This window comes from Chanos chanos, chromosome 13 (genome assembly GCF_902362185.1).
Source record: "Chanos chanos chromosome 13, fChaCha1.1, whole genome shotgun sequence".
Lineage (NCBI taxonomy): Eukaryota > Metazoa > Chordata > Actinopteri > Gonorynchiformes > Chanidae > Chanos > Chanos chanos.
The window spans coordinates 1,519,806-1,539,353 of NC_044507.1; the positions used below are offsets into that span (position 1 = coordinate 1,519,806).

The window sequence follows — 19,548 nt, forward strand, 5'->3', positions numbered from 1 at the left end:
CAGAACCAGTAGAACAATAATTACTGTGCCCATGCTTATTGCTTGAGCTGCACAGCCTTTTATGTCGATTTCCGAAAGCTTTGGGCCGACTCCAATGGATGAACCACTTCAGTTGACGCAAAAAAAGATTTTGCCTTCAACAACAACAACAAAAAAAGCAAAAAATACACACATGCTGTAAGTGTGTATGAGTATGTGAACTATACTGGTATTATCCAGTGATTTTCCACATTCACACACATTCTGTGTGTGCTTGTGTGTGTGAGATGGGCTTGTATATTCTCCCCACGAAACATAAATACAGCGTCAGGCTAATACTTTGACAGCAAAAACAGACACAGACATGAAGACCACACAGACACAGAAACCAAAGAAACTTGTTTTTACAAAGTAATTCAGCTGACTCTCTCACAGTTTGTGATGTTCTCAAACTCATTTGACAGTGAATGGAGAGTTAATTATCCTGAGGAAAATAGACAAGCCCAAGACATTACTCTGTAATGTCACAATAATGGAGGTAGCTCTGAGTTGGCTGCCACCAGCAAAAAAAAAACAGAACAAAACAGACAATGTGTCATTGCCTGTGTAAAGAATACATAAGCTTTTTTTATGTACATTATGAAAATGCTAATTTGTGTACATTATGAAAATGCTTATTTGAGTACATTATGAAAATGCTTTTTTGTGTACATTGTGAAATGATTAATTTCATATGATTTTTTGTGAACATTTTGCTCCAGATGTATAATTTCTGACTTTTCCCTTAGTTGAGAGCAGATATTTACTCAGAGGAAAGAAACTTTCTGTTGCACAGTGGACAGGTCACAGCAGACACATCACATTGAGTGGACATGTGTCCTGTTCCACTAAAATTGATTCTGGAGGGCAAAAAAAAGGTTCTCCTTAGTTCATCCATATTAGTAACTTTATATCAGCTACATAAAAAAAATTGAGCTGATGTTTTTTTAGGTGTTCTTTGCTCTTGTCAGTAGACACTCTCTATTGGATTCTGTTTAGCTTGGTAGTGTGACACGGGGTCCATCAGCATTTGACTTGTGTTTGTTTGGTTGCTCTAGCTTGGTCAGGCTTTTATGTACTGCAAAACAGCCCTGTTCATGGAGGGCCAATATGTCTGAAGAGCTGGGAATCCATCTTTCAAGGCCACCAAAACCCAGACTCCTTAGGCCTGATTTATAGTACTGAACCCTGATGGATGTGAAAGTCCCATGTTCAGGTGGTGAGTCATTTTCTGATGGAGTCACACGTAAGACTCCCCATTCACTATTTTTTTTTTTTTGTCCTCTGTCTGTGTAAATCTGTCCGATAGTTCACGCTCAGTGTGTTGGATCAGGAGGGAAGGGTAAGAGGGAAGTAGAGCATGAAACTGTTTGTGGAGAGAAAATGTGTCTTTGTTTGTTCTTTATCTGTAATAAATTTCGACTGTCCTAAATCAAACACAGAAATGCATTTACATAATTTAAATATCTTATTTTGAAATTTTTGGATGTTTTATTCATATCTCTAACAGTTTTGCAGAATATTTATGTATGGTGTGCAATATATATTGCCTACGATAATATCTTAATTGTTTTAACGATTTGCTCACATTATTGAATATGTCAAACCATGCCTTGAGAGTCCACGCATTCACTGCGTCACATAGTATTGTAGAATAGACCACTGCATGTGCGCACTGAGAGTGTTAGAGCTGGTGAGGCCTAGTAGAGCTCAGGACCCAAAAGGAGACTCAGTGGACAAAAGGTGACTTGGTGGATATTTAATGAAGAATCAATCCAAAAAACAGAGGGCAAAATTACAGCGATGGTACAGGTAGGGCTTCAGAGAATGAACAGTGATCAAAAAACAGGCAGAGAGTTTGAGGCACGGACAGACAGAAAAACCAGGCAGAGGTAATCTGGGACTAGACAAAACTCACAAGGTGAAAACAGGCTTGGACTGGTAACAGAAAAGCAATAGATCCAGGCAGACGTTCCAAAAACACTAGGCAAAATCACAAATCCAAAAACAGGCTTGGGTCTTAGAGCAAAAACTAGCATGTCAAATAACACAGGCCCAGTTGTTTAGAAGTAATCTGATCGGATTTCGGCTATCGGATTGGAACAAATCTCGAAAATGGGTTGTTTAAAAGAAAAAAAGGATTCTGAAATCAGATTAGATCACGTAATCCAATCTTGATTCTGATCTGGATCAAACCTTCAGTATGTGTTGTTCAGAACTTTTTAGTAGGATTGGGATACCTTTGACCGAAAAAAATCAGGATCATCCTGATCCCAGCAGGAGTCTGGATTCAGGGTGGATTTTAGGAATATAATGTAATAAACTTTAAAATTGGTCAGATAATACAACATTTGTCATTTGTATCATGTAGTATATATATATTTATTTATATTTTGCACCTAATTTGTTTGACCATTGCATTGATAAAATAGATAAAGTAGACATTAGGTTGTCCCTTAGGCTACCTACCTAAGCCTTTCAGTACTGTAAAGATTAAAAAGAAGTGTGTGTGTATGTATGTGTGTGTGTGTGGGGCATGGGGGGGGGGTGTCCCTATGAACCACTCAAAAGTGTTTTTTAACATCTGCATCCCTTATTACACGTCCAGTCTGTCCTTCATTCTTTATTTTGTTAACTACTGGACGTAGCTAGGAGTCTATATTGTGATATGTAGTCCCATTTAGAGCACCAATAACCCAGATTTGGTAATCTTTATAAATTTGTATGTGGATCAGGGTGATCCAAACCAATGTTGCTTTGAAAAACTGGCACAAAAGTAAAATGGATTACCTGATCCTGAATCGTAAAACATGGGATTTCCAAATCCAGATCATTCTGATCCAGATTAAACTTTTTGAACAACTGGGCCACAATGACCAGGAAACTTGGCAAGATAACCTGGCAAGGGGTGTAGATTCTGACAGGGCTTAAATGCTGTGGCTGATGAGGTGAGTGGCAGCAGGTGTGCAGAAAAACTGATTGACTCTTACCCAAAAAGATTGAATGCAGTGATAAAATCCAAAGTTGCTTCAACTAAGTATTAGTTTAGGGGGGTGCACACTTATGCAACTTAGGCAAGGTTATTGTAATTTTTTTATTTTTTGTTTTTCCCCTTAAAATCATTCTTATTGTTTTTCACTTTGATTTACAGGTTGCAATTTCATAGTAAAGGTAAAAAAAGGTTCTGACATGATTTGTCTTGGTTTCATTTTTTTACATCACAAAAACCTGCCATTTTAACGGGGGGTTGTAGAATTTTTATGTCCATTGTATACTGTATATGAGTGCATGGGTAATTCTTCAACTATGGTCCATTTTGGTCAGGTAAATTTTAACATTTAGCATCTGACATTTTTTTTTTTATAAAAATGCATAGCTATGATTAATTTATCCTTTCTGTAGAAACACATCCTGATAGTGGCTGTGATGATTTTGGTAAAAATACATATTTCACTCTAATATTAAGAGGAAATCATCATTTCCTGTTGTGGAAAAGACATTTTCTCATATTTCTTTTAAAATTGCATGATATGTTAGCCTGTTGATGTCTCTTTTCTCCAGCCATGTGTTCCTCTGTTGAGTGGCTGTTGCTATGGCTACCAGGTATACAAACCCTAAAACATGATCCCAGAATTCTATTTTGCACAATGTGGTGGAAATGACAGTGAACCCAAGGGATAAGTGTGACAAAAATAAAAATTTAGAGATGTTTTCTGTTTGTTTGTTTTTCAAAAATTACCATAGTTGAAGAATCACCCGTATACATATTGTCATGCCAATGGTATAGAGAAGTTCTGGTTAATGGTTCACTGTGAATATTAGACTTAATACTAATATCACTTTGTTGTGACCGCAACCTTACTTCAGGAGCTGAACCCAGTGAAAGTACAGTTATGACTTGGTTGTGCATTATGTTCATCAATCTTCGCACATAGGCTACCACGTATTCTCCGTACAGCAGCATGTGCCGAACCGTAATGTCTGTACTGTCATGGTTTAGGACGAATATATGTACCGTTACAGCCCTATAATGTACATATTTGCCCCCTTGCAAATCTCACATGCCCCCTCAGTCATTATAAGAAGCTCCATTTCATGAGAAGAAAATCATTCTGTTGAAGGACAGGACAGTGAGTGAGAATGGAAAGTTTGACAGAAACAATACTGACAAAGTGAAAGTGACAGGCAGTGAGTGTGAAAAACCAGGTGCTTTCCAGGGATCATAACAATTCAAGCCTGAGGCGATCTGAATATGTTCCAGGAAGTAACCAGCCTCACTGCACCACACACCAAACTGGTTTTTTACCAAAGCAGAACCAGTCAGAAAAGTCGTCTCCTGTGTGAAAATCCACGTCAGAGGTTCATTTTGTAAGTGAGGCTGCTGTGTTTTTGCAGTTTGTTTTTTGTTGTTTTGTTGGCCTCTTATTCACTCTCGGAAACATTTTTGCTGAGTTCAGCTGGGCGTAGCCCATGTGTGTCGGTGAAATAACTTGTTTGTTTTCCAGATTCTTCTTTCAGATCCAGCCCTGAACCTTCAAGTATGTGACCACCATGGTGAACAGTGCCTCTGTGTGGTCATTACCTATAGTTTTAGCACACAGAGGGTTAGTTAATCACTCAGTCTGATCTTTATATTATTATTATTATTATTATTATTATTATTATTATTATTATTATTATTATTATCATTATTATTATTATTATTATTATTATATTCTTGCAAACTCAGTACAACCTGCAGGAAATACTGAACATTTCATTTGACAGTGTTATTAATAATGAACACTCAACTCAGCCCATCAAATATATATGTGTGTGTGTGTGTGTGTGTGTGTGTGTGTGTATGTATGTATATGATATCTAACTGTATAACTATCTAATTGTCTATCTATCTATGATATCTAACTGTCTAACTGTCTATCTATCTATGATATCTAACTGTCTACCTATCTATGATATCTAACTGTCTAACTATCTTTGATATCTAACTGTCTAACTGTCTATCTATCTATGATATCTAACTGTCTACCTATCTATGATATCTAACTGTCTATGATATCTATCTATCTGTCTACCTATCTATGATATCTAACTATGTAACTTTCTATGATATCTAACTATCTAACTATCTGTGATATCTAACTATCTAAGATATCTAACTGTCTATGATATCTAACTATCTAACTGTCTAACTATCTAGCTATCTGTGATATCTAACTGTCTATGATATCTAACTATCTAACTTTCTATGATATCTAACTGTCTAACTGTCTATGATATCTAACTATGTAACTATCTATGATATCCAACTGTCATTTGAGAGTGTTATTAATAAAAAACATGTGATATGACAGTGTTATTAATAACGAACATGGCATTTGACAGTGTTATTAATACTAAACATGTGATCTGACAGTATTATCAGGGTTATTGTTCATGACACGAGTGATAATGCTTCATCTACCCAGTCATTTCACTGTTAAATGAATGTTTCATTTAGTCAAGTGAAAATCAAATGAAAATTTTCATCTCAGGCATGTTTAGGCATAAACACATATTTATTGCGGAGTCCTGCGGTACATTAAGTGTTTTCTGTTAGTTGTGTGAACATGTGTTTCTGTGTGTGCGTGTGTGTGTCCGTCTGTGTGTGTGTATGTGTGTTTTGGAGTTTTAGAGTACAGAACCCTGACGTTGGTGCGGATTAACACACAGGCTGTCTTAGGGCTGCAGCCTAGGGGCCCCACGTGGGCAAGGGCCCCCAGATTGGCCAGACCCTTTTTTTCTTATGCAAATTTATTACACAGCTTTTTTGAATACTCGATTCTGATTGGTCAATTGGTCAAATTCAACGGTCTGTCATTGCTGAGTAGCAGACCGCTGCCATTGATAGCTATGCTATCTGCTATGAATAACAGACCATTGCTATAATACTATTTTTTTTAGCGGAAGCAATAAAATCATTTTTAAGTCAATAAAATAATTTTTAAATCAATATCTTGTGTTAAATTGTTGATTTCTTTAGTCAGTAGCCTTGTAATAAACCCTGTCTGGGTTTATTTCGCAATACTGACTAGTGCACTGTACGTTTTCCTTTACTTACTTCAGAGGAAAAAAAAAACTTGACCCCCATTGGCCCAGAAGAAACATTAAAAAAATTTAAACAGCTGACTGGGGAGATGTGACCAGGTTCATAAAGTCAATTTGGTTTTTAAATAATAAGTCACCGCTACTGGACAACAAAGGAAAAATGTCAGAAAGGAAATATGATAGCGTAGCACAAAAACAGAGAGCGCTGAAGGAACACCGCAGCCAAAACCTACTAAAGAAAATCTCGAAACTGACGGCATATTCCCAGGCTGCCGAATCTTCATCTGGTCAACTGCATAATGACTCGGCTGGCACGGCTGAAACAACCAGTAACCACGGCAAAGACACCAGCCAAGCTGATCACAATCATACCTCACAACCATCTCACTCAGATAAGGAGTCTGAGACAGAGGGACCAACACTTCAACCATCCGAAACACCAGCGTGTTGTACCTCCAACACCCCCCGGAATGTGCCGTGTCCCAGCCGCCACAAATCCCTCTATGACGGCCTCACCTGTTTCTGCGGAGAGGATGGAAGAGGCTGCAAATCCCGCTGCCTATAGCCTGGATCCTGCATGCTGGGATAAAACTGACGACAATATGAGGACATACTGGGTTAAAATGGGACCTGAAATTTGTCAGAACAAAGACGCAGATGTCACTGCCTCAGATAGACAACACATACAACAAAAGAGGCACTTTTCCAAAACCCTGTTTAAAAGGAAACTGGTGAATGGTGAAACTGTGCCAAGAGAATGGCTGCTTTATTCCTCTTCAAAAAGCACTGTGTTTTGTTTCGCATGTAAATTGTTGGGGGACAGTGATGTTCAGTCGGCGCTCACAGCAGGTTGTAGTGACTGGAAAAACGCTTGGCTGAACATGAAGGATCAGAGAGCCCCAGAAAGGCTGTGGTTGCTTATGTTATGCGCTGTGCTAATGCTGGGAGTATAGATTCAGAACTGAAAGAAAAAACAATTTGTCAGCGAATGTGATTACTGGACCGAGATTTTAAAGAGGGTGGTTGTGGTTTTGAAGATCAACAACATGTTTAGAATTTATTGAACTGATGGGACAGCAGGTCATCACAGAGATAATCAGACAGATAAAAATGGCAAAGTACTTTTCAATCAGTGTCGATTCCACCTGGGATGTCACACACACAGACCAGCTTTTATGATTATCATTGATGTATCACAAAGGGGGGGGGGGGGGGGGGGGGGGGGGGGGGGGTCAAGCTCTCTTGTGGGACATTTCATGCACTCTTGGTGGCCCTCTGGTGGCCACGGGGGCCCTAAGCAGCCCCTTAGTTCACTTATGCCTTGGGCCAGCTCTGTCTGCCTCTCTCAGTGGTAGTCTGTCTGTGTAAATCTGTCTGACAGACCTCTGTCAGTGGTAGTCTGTCTGTAAATCTGTCTGACAGACCTCTGTCAGTGGTAGTCTGTCTGTGTAAATCTGTCTGACAGACCTCTTTCAGTGGTGGTCTGTCTGTGTAAATCTGTCTGACAGACCTCTCTCAGTGGTAGTCTGTCTGTGTAAATCTGTCTGACAGACCTCTCTCAGTGCTAGTCTGTCTGTGTAAATCTGACAGACCTCTTTCAGTGGTAGTCTGTCTGTGTAAATCTGTCTGACAGACCTCTTTCAGTGTTAGTCTGTCTGTGTAAATCTGTCTGACAGACCTCTCTCAGTGGTAGTCTGTCTGTGTAAATCTGTCTGACAGATCTCTCTCAGTGGTAGTCTGTCTATGTAAATCTGTCTGACAGACCTCTCTCAGTGTTAGTCTGTCTGTGTAACTCTGTCTGACAGACCTCTTTCAGTGGTAGCCTGTCTGTGTTACTCTGTCTGACAGACCTCTCTCAGTGTTAGTCTGTCTGTGTAAATCTGTCTGACAGACCTCTTTCAGTGGTGGTCTGTCTGTGTAAATCTGTCTGACAGACCTCTCTCAGTGGTAGTCTGTCTGTGTAAATCTGTCTGACAGACCTCTGTCAGTGGTAGTCTGTCTGTGTAAATCTGAAAGACCTCTCTCAGTGTTAGTCTGTCTGTGTAAATCTGTCTGACAGACCTCTGTCAGTGGTAGTCTGTCTGTAAATCTGTCTGACAGACCTCTGTCAGTGGTAGTCTGTCTGTGGAAATCTGTCTGACAGATCTCTCTCAGTGGTAGTCTGTCTATGTAAATCTGTCTGACAGACCTCTCTCAGTGTTAGTCTGTCTGTGTAAATCTGTCTGACAGACCTCTTTCAGTGGTAGTCTGTCTGTGTAAATCTGTCTGACAGACCTCTCTCAGTGTTAGTCTGTCTGTGTAAATCTGTCTGACAGACCTCTGTCAGTGGTGGTCTGTCTGTGTAAATCTGTCTGACAGACCTCTCTCAGTGGTAGTCTGTCTGTGTAAATCTGTCTGACAGACCTCTCTCAGTGGTAGTCTGTCTGTGTTACTCTGTCTGACAGACCTCTCTCAGTGTTAGTCTAGTGGAAACAGAACAGGGGACAAATAAAGGGTGAGACTGTGTGAGATGAAGAAGTTTCTCTGCATGAACTTCATCTGCAATAAACTGTCTCTATGTGCTATTAAACTGTGACTGTCCTAAAAAAAAGGAAATAGAATCATTTGTTCTACACAAACAGACAATTTAGAAGACGTGTGTGTGTGTGTGTGCATATTTGGTGTACCAGCGAAGTAGGGGACTAGTTCTCTGTGTGGAATGTGTGTACAATCTGTGTTTAACAGTTCATTTGAATTAAAATACCCTCTGTGTTGCATTCATGTTACTGGAACCAGAGCTATTTATCTGCGTTTCTTGTTGTCTCATAATTTCAAAGGCCATGTACTCCCATCATCAGTGAAGCCACATCAAATAGGTGTTCAGGAAGTACACATGCATATTGGTATCTATTGACTTTGCACAGCTATAGTAAGCTCTGAGCTATGACTTACACACTGTAATCATTCTATAAATGATCACAGGTACAGCCTGTTAGGCATTATCCGTACTTTATAGCACTTTAGAGTTTTTTCTATCAAGGTTAACAGGCTTTACCATTGTACTGAGTGACAACCTCCTGCCTGTGACAAAATATCTATACCAGCCAGTCGAAAGAAGAATGTAAACAGTTCTGCAGTGTCACACTCCTGATTCTCACTGATGGAAGGATAAGCTGTTTTCTCTTTTTTTTCTCTACTTTGGTTTGTCTGGTCACCAAAAGAAGAACCTCACTGTGGACATGACGCAGAGTGAAATGAATTATCTTGCATCTCTTCTTTAAAACCTCTGTGCTTAGAGAAATGTTTTACCGCACTATTATGGCTTTCACACTGCAAGCGGCCCCCATACCCACCTACCACTACCCATACTGGACTGGCTGGAGTTGTTCCTCAGTGTATGCCATTCAAACAAACGCAGTCATGTGGAACGCTGTTGAGAGGGGCAGGAAGAATGCATTTACTGTAAAATAGGCTTGTTTAGTGACAATGGTTTCTGTCTAATCACATGGCTGTAACCACTGATTGAGCTTAGCAGGAAGCAGGCGGGCGACAGCTACACCCACCTACATCAGCTCAAAACTGAAAGTGTTGCTGCATTTCAGCCTTGCATAAGCCAGAGGATGGACACACAAGAACAAAAGAGGTTGACCACATGACCGGCTTGGAAAACAGATATGGCTTGTGTTCCAGAGCTGCTCTTGGATACTTTGGAAGAGCTGGTTGATAAAGACCTTCGGAAATTCCAGTGGTACCTTTACAATGATGTCCTTGAAGGATTTCCTCATATTCCAAAGTCTCGGGTCGATGGGGTGGACAGGCCAGGCACTGTGGATCTTGTGGTGCAGACATATGGCTACGATGGTGCTGTTACTGTCACTGTGGATATATTGATGAGGATGAAACTCAGACTGCTGGCTGAAACCCTAAAGAATAACGTTGAAGGTAAAACAATCTTAAAAAGTACAAAACTTGACTGATTAGTTTGGTAGGCAACATAGCTCAGTCGCATAACAGCTATCTCTTCTCTCTGTTTCCTTATCAGTTCCAGGCAGTCAAGCAGGCAAAGGTAAGATAAAAGAAACCCACACACATACACACACAGTCATGTTAACAAGGTCAAACTCATATATCTATGTGCAGACACAAGATTTGAATGAAAGCTTTTTATTCATTCTTTGAGCAGAAACTGACCACCATGCGATCCGAGAAAGACTGAAATCTACTTTGAAGGAAAAGTGTCAAAACATTTATGAGGGGAACGCAGATGAAGGGGACACCGTCTACCTGAACAAAATCTACACAGAGCTGCACGTGATCGAAGGAGCCTGGGGAGGCTTCAGTGAGGAGCACGAGGTCAGACAACAAAGGGCCAAGCCTGTTACAGCAGAAGAAACCTCCATTAGGACTAGCGACATTTTCAAACCAAAACCCGACCAAGAGAAGCGAATCAGAACTGTGCTTACCCTGGGTATACCCGGAGTGGGCAAAACTGTCTGTGCACAGAAGTTTACCCTTAACTGGGCAGAAGGAGAAGAAAATCAGGACATCGACTTCCTCTTCCCACTTCCTTTCCGCGAACTAAATCCCAACATAGACGAGAAGGAATACAGTCTGATGCAGCTGCTCCATCAGTTCTTCCCTGAGATGAAACCTTTGGAGAAGCTTGGAACAGAATGCAAAGTGCTCTTCATCTTTGACGGCCTCGACGAGACTCTTCTCCCCTTGAATTTCAAACACAACAAGGTCTTGAGAGATGAGACGGAGCCTGCCTCGCTCGACGTGCTCATCACAAACCTCATCACGGGGGATCTGCTCGGCAACGCGCTCATCTGGATCACCTCCAGGCCTGCGGCAGGCAGCCGGATCCCCCGAAAGCACATCCACCAGTGGACTGAGGTGAAGGGCTTCGCTAATGACCAGAGGGAGGAATACTTTAAGAGACGGGTGCGCGATGATAACCTCGCCATCAGGATCATCAACCATGTGAAGTCATCAAGAAGCCTCTACATCATGTGTCAAATCCCAGTTTTCTGCTGGATCACTGTCACTGTGATGAAGAAGATGCTGCGTGACAATGTGACTGGAGGGCTGCCCAACACCCTGACTGAGATGTATGTGTATCTCCTTCTCTGCCAGACAGACCGGATGACTGAAGGGCACTACCCAATGAAAAGTGACAATGTTGTTTTGAAGCTAGCAGAGCTGGCGTTCCGTCAGCTGGAGAAAGGCAAACTGATCTTCTATGAGGCTGACCTGAGAGAGTGTGGCATGGATGTCAAAGAGGCGACCATCTACTCAGGAGTTTGCACAGAGGTCTTTGCGATGGAAGGAAGGAGGAGACGAGAGGTTTTTAGCTTTGTACATTTGACCATCCAGGAGTTTCTGGCAGCTGTGTATGCCCATTACTTGTACATGGAAAGAAAGGACAATGTTCTGCTTGGATACCTGAAAAGGATGACCACAAGATGGCTGCCCAAGTCTGTGTTCGATTTTCATAAGACTGCCATTGAAAAAGCCTTGGAGAGTCCGGACGGCCACTGGGACCTGTTCCTTCGCTTCCTTCTGGGACTCTCACTGAAGTCGAACCAGGAGCTCCTCGGTAGAATACTGCATTTGGAAGCAGAGGGAGAAGAGGATGTGGCGAGAACCATCCAGTTTATCAAGGGAAAGATCAATGAAGAACCAGAAGCCAAGCTCAATTTGTTCCACTGTCTGAGTGAGCTCAAAGAGGAATCTTTAGTGCAGGAGATTCAGAGCTTCGTGAGCTCTGGGAGGCTTGCAGGCAAAAAGCTGTCTCCAGTCCAGTGGTCCGCTCTCACGTTTGAGCTGATGACATCGGAGGCAGCCGAGGAGGAGTTTGACCTGAAGAAGTTCATAAGGTCAGAGGAGGGGATGGTGAAGCTGCTGGCTGTCATTACTTCCTCCACACGTGCTCTGTAAGTTTATCCATATGATGATAGTGTTCCTCTTGCATGTTGGTCTCAGTTTCTCTCTAAGCCTCAAACAAATTGAATTTCTGTGTAATAATGCGGATATTCTTGGACTTTGGCCTTAGCACTTCCTCATCCCATAGTGAAAGAAAAAATCAGAAATGTGTTGCTTATGTATTGTTTTTCTAGGCTAAATCGCTGCAACCTCACGGAGAACTGCTGTGAAGTTTTGGCTTCCGCACTAAGCTCGACCTCCTCCCATTTAACAGCTCTAGACCTGAGTGACAACAATCTGAAGGATGCCGGGGTGAAGCTGCTTTCTGTTGGATTAAGGAGTCCACATTGCAAACTGAAGAGTTTAAGGTCTTGTCAGCATGTTTTAGAAACCAAAAAAATGCACAGTATATCCCTGCAAACAGCAACAACTTCTTGTGTTTGTAAGACTTACTGCTCTTTGCGGTCATAAAAGCCATTGAATTATGTGCGGTCCAGTTGCTATTTTGCAGTAGTGCAAGTGCAATAGTAAAAGAGTTCTCCATTTCCTTTTTTTTTTTTAGATTACATAAGTGTAAGCTGGAAGGAGACTGCTGTGAAGCACTGGCTGTTGCTGTCAGCACAGAGTCCACCCAACTCAGAGAGCTGGACCTGAGTGCTAATGACCTCCAGGAAACAGGACTGAAGGCTCTGTGTGTGGGACTGCACAGCCACCACTGCAAACTGGAAACACTGAGGTTAGATCTGCTTCTTGCTGACAAACTTTAATTACTTGCTTGGACTTGATCTGAATGACAGTTAATGTTTTAAGAGGAAAAAAAACACTGTTTTGGTGAATGCTCTTTTGCAGGTTGAATCAGTGTAAGCTGAGAGAGGGCTGCTGTGAACATTTGGCTTCAGTTTTAAACTCAGGCTCATCTCACCTGAAAACTCTTGACCTGAGCAACAACACCTTGAAGGATTCTGGTGTATCTCTGCTTGCTGTTGGACTCAGGAGTCCTCAATGCAGACTAGAAACACTCAGGTCAGTGCACCCTCTGTTAAACGAACTGTGATTGTCCTTGTTATCCTTTCTGAGCTACAGTCGGGGCCTGTCAGGTTACTGTGGCAATTTCATGGCTGAATGTCAAGACATTACTGCTACTCAGAAACAAAACCGTCCTAAATTAAGTTCTGTCTTTGTGACTGCTTTTGCATTAGAATGTGAGTATGAGATATACTTCTTACACACCCAGACAACACAGAGCAACATTGTCATCTGACTGGAGTCGTGTTGTTGGCCATCTAACAACAGATAATATCGAGTTCTTTAGCTTTTAGCTATTTGCTAAATTTATGTGTTTGCCGTTTGGTGCTGGGCTCATATAGCACACAACGGGTTAATTAGTCTGCTTGTCTGCTGAAAACGGCTACCAGCTGCTGCTGGAGACAGGAATAATGGGAGCAGTGAGACTGAAGCATACAATAAACCAAAGCGATAAGCTAAAAAGGACTGTAGGGCTGAGGGGAACCGCTAGCAAACCTTTTCATATCACACATTGTCATTTCATGTTCACCAGTGTGAAGCCATATGTGATGTTTGTCTTTTAGTCTGACCTAACCATGTGTATAACATCACTATTCAAATGGAGTGTGCTGTAACTTTATTTGAAATTTTCCTCCACCTGTCAGACTTAGCTGGTGTGGCCTGACACAGAAATGCTGCGATCCCATTGGTTCAGCTCTCAGCTCTGACTCTGCCCACCTCAAAGAGCTAGACCTGACAGGAAACAACCTGAAGGGTCCAGGCATAGAGCTGCTGTGCTCTGGACTCCGAAGTCAGCACTGTAAACTGGAGACATTAAGGTGAGGTCACTCAGTCAGCACTGTAAACTGGAGACATTGAGGTGAGGTCAGTCAGTCAGCGCTGCAAACTGGAGACATTAAGGTGAGGTCACTCATTCAGCACTGTAAACTGGAGACATTAAGGTGAGGTCAGTCATTCAGCACTGTAAACTGGAGACATTAAGGTGAGGTCACTCATTCAGCACTGTAAACTGGAGACATTAAGGTGAGGTCACTCAGTCAGCACTGTAAACTGGAGACATTGAGGTGAGGTCAGTCAGTCAGCGCTGCAAACTGGAGACATTAAGGTGAGGTCACTCATTCAGCACTGTAAACTGGAGACATTGAGGTGAGGTCAGTCAGTCAGCGCTGCAAACTGGAGACATTAAGGTGAGGTCACTCAGTCAGCACTGTAAACTGGAGACATTAAGGTGAGGTCACTCATTCAGCACTGTAAACTGGAGACATTAAGGTGAGGTCACTCATTCAGCACTGTAAACTGGAGACATTGAGGTGAGGTCAGTCAGTCAGCGCTGCAAACTGGAGACATTAAGGTGAGGTCACTCATTCAGCACTGTAAACTGGAGACATTAAGGTGAGGTCACTCATTCAGCACTGTAAACTGGAGACATTAAGGTGAGGTCACTCATTCAGCACTGTAAACTGGAGACATTAAGGTGAGGTCACTCATTCAGCACTGTAAACTGGAGACATTAAGGTGAGTTCACTCAGTCAGCACTGTAAACTGGAGACATTGAGGTGAGGTCACTCATTCAGCACTGCAAACTGGAGACATTAAGGTGAGGTCACTCATTCAGCACTGTAAACTGGAGACATTAAGGTGAGGTCACTCAGTCAGCACTGTAAACTGGAGACATTAAGGTGAGGTCACTCAGTCAGCACTGTAAACTGGAGACATTAAGGTGAGGTCACTCAGTCAGCACTGTAAACTGGAGACATTGAGGTGAGGTCACTCAGTCAGCACTGTAAACTGGAGACATTGAGGTGAGGTCACTCAGTCAGCACTGTAAACTGGAGACATTGAGGTGAGGTCACTCATTCAGCACTGTAAACTGGAGACATTGAGGTGAGGTCACTCATTCAGCACTGTAAACTGGAGACATTGAGGTGAGGTCACTCATTCAGCACTGTAAACTGGAGACATTAAGGTGAGGTCACTCATTCAGCACTGTAAACTGGAGACATTAAGGTGAGGTCACTCATTCAGCACTGTAAACTGGAGACATTAAGGTGAGGTCACTCATTCAGCACTGTAAACTGGAGACATTAAGGTGAGGTCACTCATTCAGCACTGTAAACTGGAGACATTAAGGTGAGGTCACTCAGTCAGCACTGCAAACTGGAGACATTAAGGTGAGGTCACTCATTCAGCACTGTAAACTGGAGACATTAAGGTGAGGTCACTCAGTCAGCACTGTAAACTGGAGACATTGAGGTGAGGTCAGTCATTCAGCACTGTAAACTGGAGACATTAAGGTGAGTTCACTCAGTCAGCACTGTAAACTGGAGACATTAAGGTGAGGTCACTCATTCAGCACTGTAAACTGGAGACATTAAGGTGAGGTCACTCATTCAGCACTGTAAACTGGAGACATTAAGGTGAGGTCACTCATTCAGCACTGTAAACTGGAGACATTAAGGTGAGTTCACTCAGTCAGCACTGTAAACTGGAGACATTGAGGTGAGGTCACTCAGTCAGCACTGCAAACTGGAGACATTAAGGTGAGGTCACTCAGTCAGCACTGCAAACTGGAGACATTAAGGTGAGGTCACTCATTCAGCACTGTAAACTGGAGACATTAAGGTGAGGTCACTCAGTCAGCACTGTAAACTGGAGACATTAAGGTGAGGTCACTCATTCAGCACTGTAAACTGGAGACATTAAGGTGAGGTCACTCAGTCAGCACTGTAAACTGGAGACATTAAGGTGAGGTCACTCAGTCAGCACTGTAAACTGGAGACATTGAGGTGAGGTCACTCAGTCAGCACTGTAAACTGGAGACATTAAGGTGAGGTCACTCATTCAGCACTGTAAACTGGAGACATTGAGGTGAGGTCACTCAGTCAGCACTGTAAACTGGAGACATTAAGGTGAGGTCACTCATTCAGCACTGTAAACTGGAGACATTAAGGTGAGGTCACTCATTCAGCACTGTAAACTGGAGACATTAAGGTGAGGTCACTCATTCAGCACTGTAAACTGGAGACATTAAGGTGAGGTCACTCAGTCAGCACTGTAAACTGGAGACATTGAGGTGAGGTCACTCAGTCAGCACTGTAAACTGGAGACATTGAGGTGAGGTCACTCAGTCAGCACTGTAAACTGGAGACATTAAGGTGAGGTCACTCAGTCAGCACTGTAAACTGGAGACATTAAGGTGAGGTCACTCATTCAGCACTGTAAACTGGAGACATTGAGGTGAGGTCACTCAGTCAGCACTGTAAACTGGAGACATTAAGGTGAGGTCACTTAGGTTCAGTGAACACAACAATATAGTGACTTATATCAGTGTAATGATACAGTTGTACATGCAGTTGTGAAGTAATGCTCCTGACATCACTTCAGTTCAGCCTATAATTTTAAACTTTGTGGGGTATCACCAGTTACAGCCTTTATAACGTATTGGAACAAAACATATTTTCACCTGCAGATTAAACGAGTGCAATCTCGAGAAATGCTGTGCTGATTTGGCCTCAGTCCTCAGCGCCGACAGCTCTCACCTGAAGGAGCTCGATCTGAGTGGGAACGACCTGCAGGACTCAGAGGTGGAGCTGCTCTCTGCTGGACTGGCAAGTCCAGACTGTACACTGGAGAGATTAAGGTAAACTGGCTTTACATTAAAAGTAACATAACCTTTGCTTCCTTAATCACTAGTGCATTGAACTAATGCTCCCCTGAAGAATACTAATGGTCATAATATAAACATAAGAGAAAAATGCATAAGAAAGCTATGAAAACACCTAAAGCTTTAAGGTTGAAGGGTAGAAAAGACAAGTAAGAGTTGTAGATTATAATAGTATCATCTCTACATCACACACAAAAAAGTGAATAATGGGGTTTTTGGATGAAATGTAAACACCCTGCCTACATACAGGCTGTCGTTCTGCGGAGTCACAGAAGAGGGCGTCACTCATTTGGCTTCAGCACTGAACTCCAACCCTTCCCACCTGAGGCAGCTGGACCTCAGCTACAACTACCTGCAGGACTCCGGAGTGAAGCTGATCTCTGTTCATCGGGACAGCTCTCTCTGTAAACTAGAAAACCTCAGGTAAAACGATAGCTCAGTGCTTCTTGGGTTTCAGTCTCTCCTGGTACCACATTTATACTTTAATATCAACAGTACGATAGAGCAAAAAAGTACAGAAAATAGATTCAAGTTAAATTCCTGAGAATAAAGAAAGTGAAAAACATTATTACTGTACCACATGACTGGCTAAAATGGGTACTTCTTAAAATATGAAACATGTCTTGTGGTTCAGAGTTTCATTTAATGATCAAGTTCCCTTTTACTGGGCTGTGTAGTTCCATTTAGATATCTGGCAGAGCAGAACAGCATGTGCTGAACACACGCTAAACTGACAGTGAAAGGTGTAACATGGTCACATGCTCTATAGCACATACAATGAAATTTTAGCCACAGATTAATTGTATAAAATATATAGATTTAGGATTAGAAAAAAATGTCTGTAACACTTTATTTGAGTGTGTCTATTAATGATGAATGTTTCTTATGTACCCCTGTCTACAGTGTGGATCATAACGCTGAGTGTTACTTGAAATCAACACTGAAAAACTGTAAGTTATGTACCTTCTACTATTCATATGTCATTTGCTTTTATTTTGACTGAGCGGCGTTTGATGTTTCATCATTTTATCAAGCTTGTTTTTGTCCCAAAGGCACAGATTAATTAGGTCAAGTACAGTATTAGAAAACATATGGTGTCAAGGAGGCTTTCACGTACAGTAATATAAATAGCAACTTTACATATACATAACTTTTTTAACTTTAAATGGATCCGTTAATTAACACAGTACACCCTTTTGCCTGGAAAGGTTAAGATCTGCCATCTCAGTTTGGTTTTCTTGGGGGTTATGCCATGTTGTTTTGTTATTTGTCCAACAGATGGTAGAATTAATTAAAAACTGACTCTGAATTGTATGATTTTAATCTGGTATTTATGTGGATTCTTTCTTTCTTTTTCTTTTTTTTCCCCCTTGTTTCCCCTGAAAGCTCTAGCAACCCTGTGTGGCAATTTGTGATAGTTTAATTCATTTCAAATGTGTTACTGATAAAACACATCAAAACTGAATTTACAGGGGTCTTAAGCCAACACCTGCTTGTTTTCGGCCCCGTTTTGAAGAGGTGCCCTGAGTTAAAACCTGGATTTAAAGGCATTTGAAAACTTGTTTATTCCATACATAAGACGAAAACAAGCCTTGGCCCCTGACTGGGTTAACATGGCCGCCCTGAACCTCATCACTGTAGAGAAATAAAAACAGTGATTAAAAAAGAACACTGATAAAGCCATATGTGTGTGTTTTGCACAGATGCATGTTCACTGACGCTGGACACAAACACAGCTGCCGCGTCTCTCTTCCTGTACGACGGGGGAAAGCAGGTGACCTGGGTCAGGGAGAGACAGAAGTACCCAGATCACCCCGAGAGGTTCGAGAGCGTCTCCCAGGTGCTCTGTCACCAAGGCCTCACCCAGCGGCACTACTGGGAGGTGGAGTGGCGTGGACGCTGGGTGGACGTCGCCGTGGCGATGAGGAGAATCAGTCGGAGGGCGAGCTCTCACCTCTGTGGGTTTGGCTACACTGACCAGTCCTGGAGTCTGTACTGCTCTGAGGATCACTACAGCGCTCAGCACGACAACCAGTCTGTGGAAATACCAGCACCTCCGTCTCACTCCCACAGGGTCGGAGTCTACCTGGACTGGCCCGGCGGCACCCTGTCCTTCTATGTGGTGTCCTCTGGGACCCTCAGACACATTCACACATTCTACAATAACTTCACTGAACCTCTCTACCCCGGGTTTGGGATGGAGGAGGATGACTGCTCTGTCACTATTTGTACAGTGGCGGGCATGCAAGAACTCATTTCTCAGTCTGCTGCTGTAGAAAGAATTGATTAGTTTTGAGTGCATGTCGATTTGGGCAGATTTGGGCAAATTTGATGTCATTGCTCTGGTATGACATCAAAACTATGAAAGGACACATATGGCATTATGTAGAAAGCAAAAAAATGTAAACAAAGCAGCTTATGTTTTACATTTTAGATTCTTCAAAGTAGCCACCTTTTGCTTTGATGACAGCTTTGCACCCTCTTAGCATCCTCTCAGCCAGCTTCTTGAGGTCGTCACCTGGAATGCTTTTCCAATAGACTTAAAGTAGTTCCCATACATGCTGAGCACTTGTTGGCTGCTTTTGCTTCACTCTGCAGTCCAACTCAGCCCAAACTGTCTCTGTAGGGGTTATTCTGGGTAATTGTGGAATCCAGATCATCTGATGCAGGTCTCCATCACTCTCCCTCTTGGCCAAATAGTCCTTATAGAGCCTGGAGGTGTGCTTTGTGCCACTGTCCCCAAGACAGTCTGGCTGAAGGACTCCACTGACGGGACACGTCTCAGGACAGCTCCACTTTGAGGACACAGTAAATGCTCAAACACAGAGCAGTGGGTTGGTAGTATTTTC

The 19,548-nt window shown here is 42.3% G+C and overlaps 1 protein-coding gene across 1 annotated transcript; it reads left to right on the forward strand.

Annotated features, from left to right (window-relative positions):
• The first annotated feature begins 9,758 nt into the window (after positions 1-9,758).
• On the forward strand, positions 9,759-18,989 carry LOC115826574 (NACHT, LRR and PYD domains-containing protein 12-like). Its single transcript, XM_030790453.1, has 10 exons — positions 9,759-10,026; positions 10,265-12,020; positions 12,204-12,377; positions 12,572-12,745; positions 12,859-13,032; positions 13,680-13,853; positions 16,505-16,675; positions 16,949-17,122; positions 17,603-17,649; positions 18,403-18,989. Exons 1-10 carry the CDS (start codon positions 9,759-9,761, stop codon positions 18,987-18,989), a joined length of 3,699 nt encoding a protein of 1,232 aa, XP_030646313.1.
• The last annotated feature ends 559 nt before the right edge of the window (positions 18,990-19,548 follow it).

Excerpts from the sequence above, each read along its gene's own strand:
- LOC115826574 (XM_030790453.1), top strand. The coding sequence starts at position 9,759 with ATGGCTTGTGTTCCAGAGCTGCTCTTGGATACTTTGGAAGAGCTGGTT. Across the intron at positions 10,027-10,264 it reads CCTAAAGAATAACGTTGAAG|CAGAAACTGACCACCATGCG; the intron begins GTAAAACAATCT and ends TCATTCTTTGAG. Across the intron at positions 16,676-16,948 it reads TGTACACTGGAGAGATTAAG|GCTGTCGTTCTGCGGAGTCA; the intron begins GTAAACTGGCTT and ends GCCTACATACAG.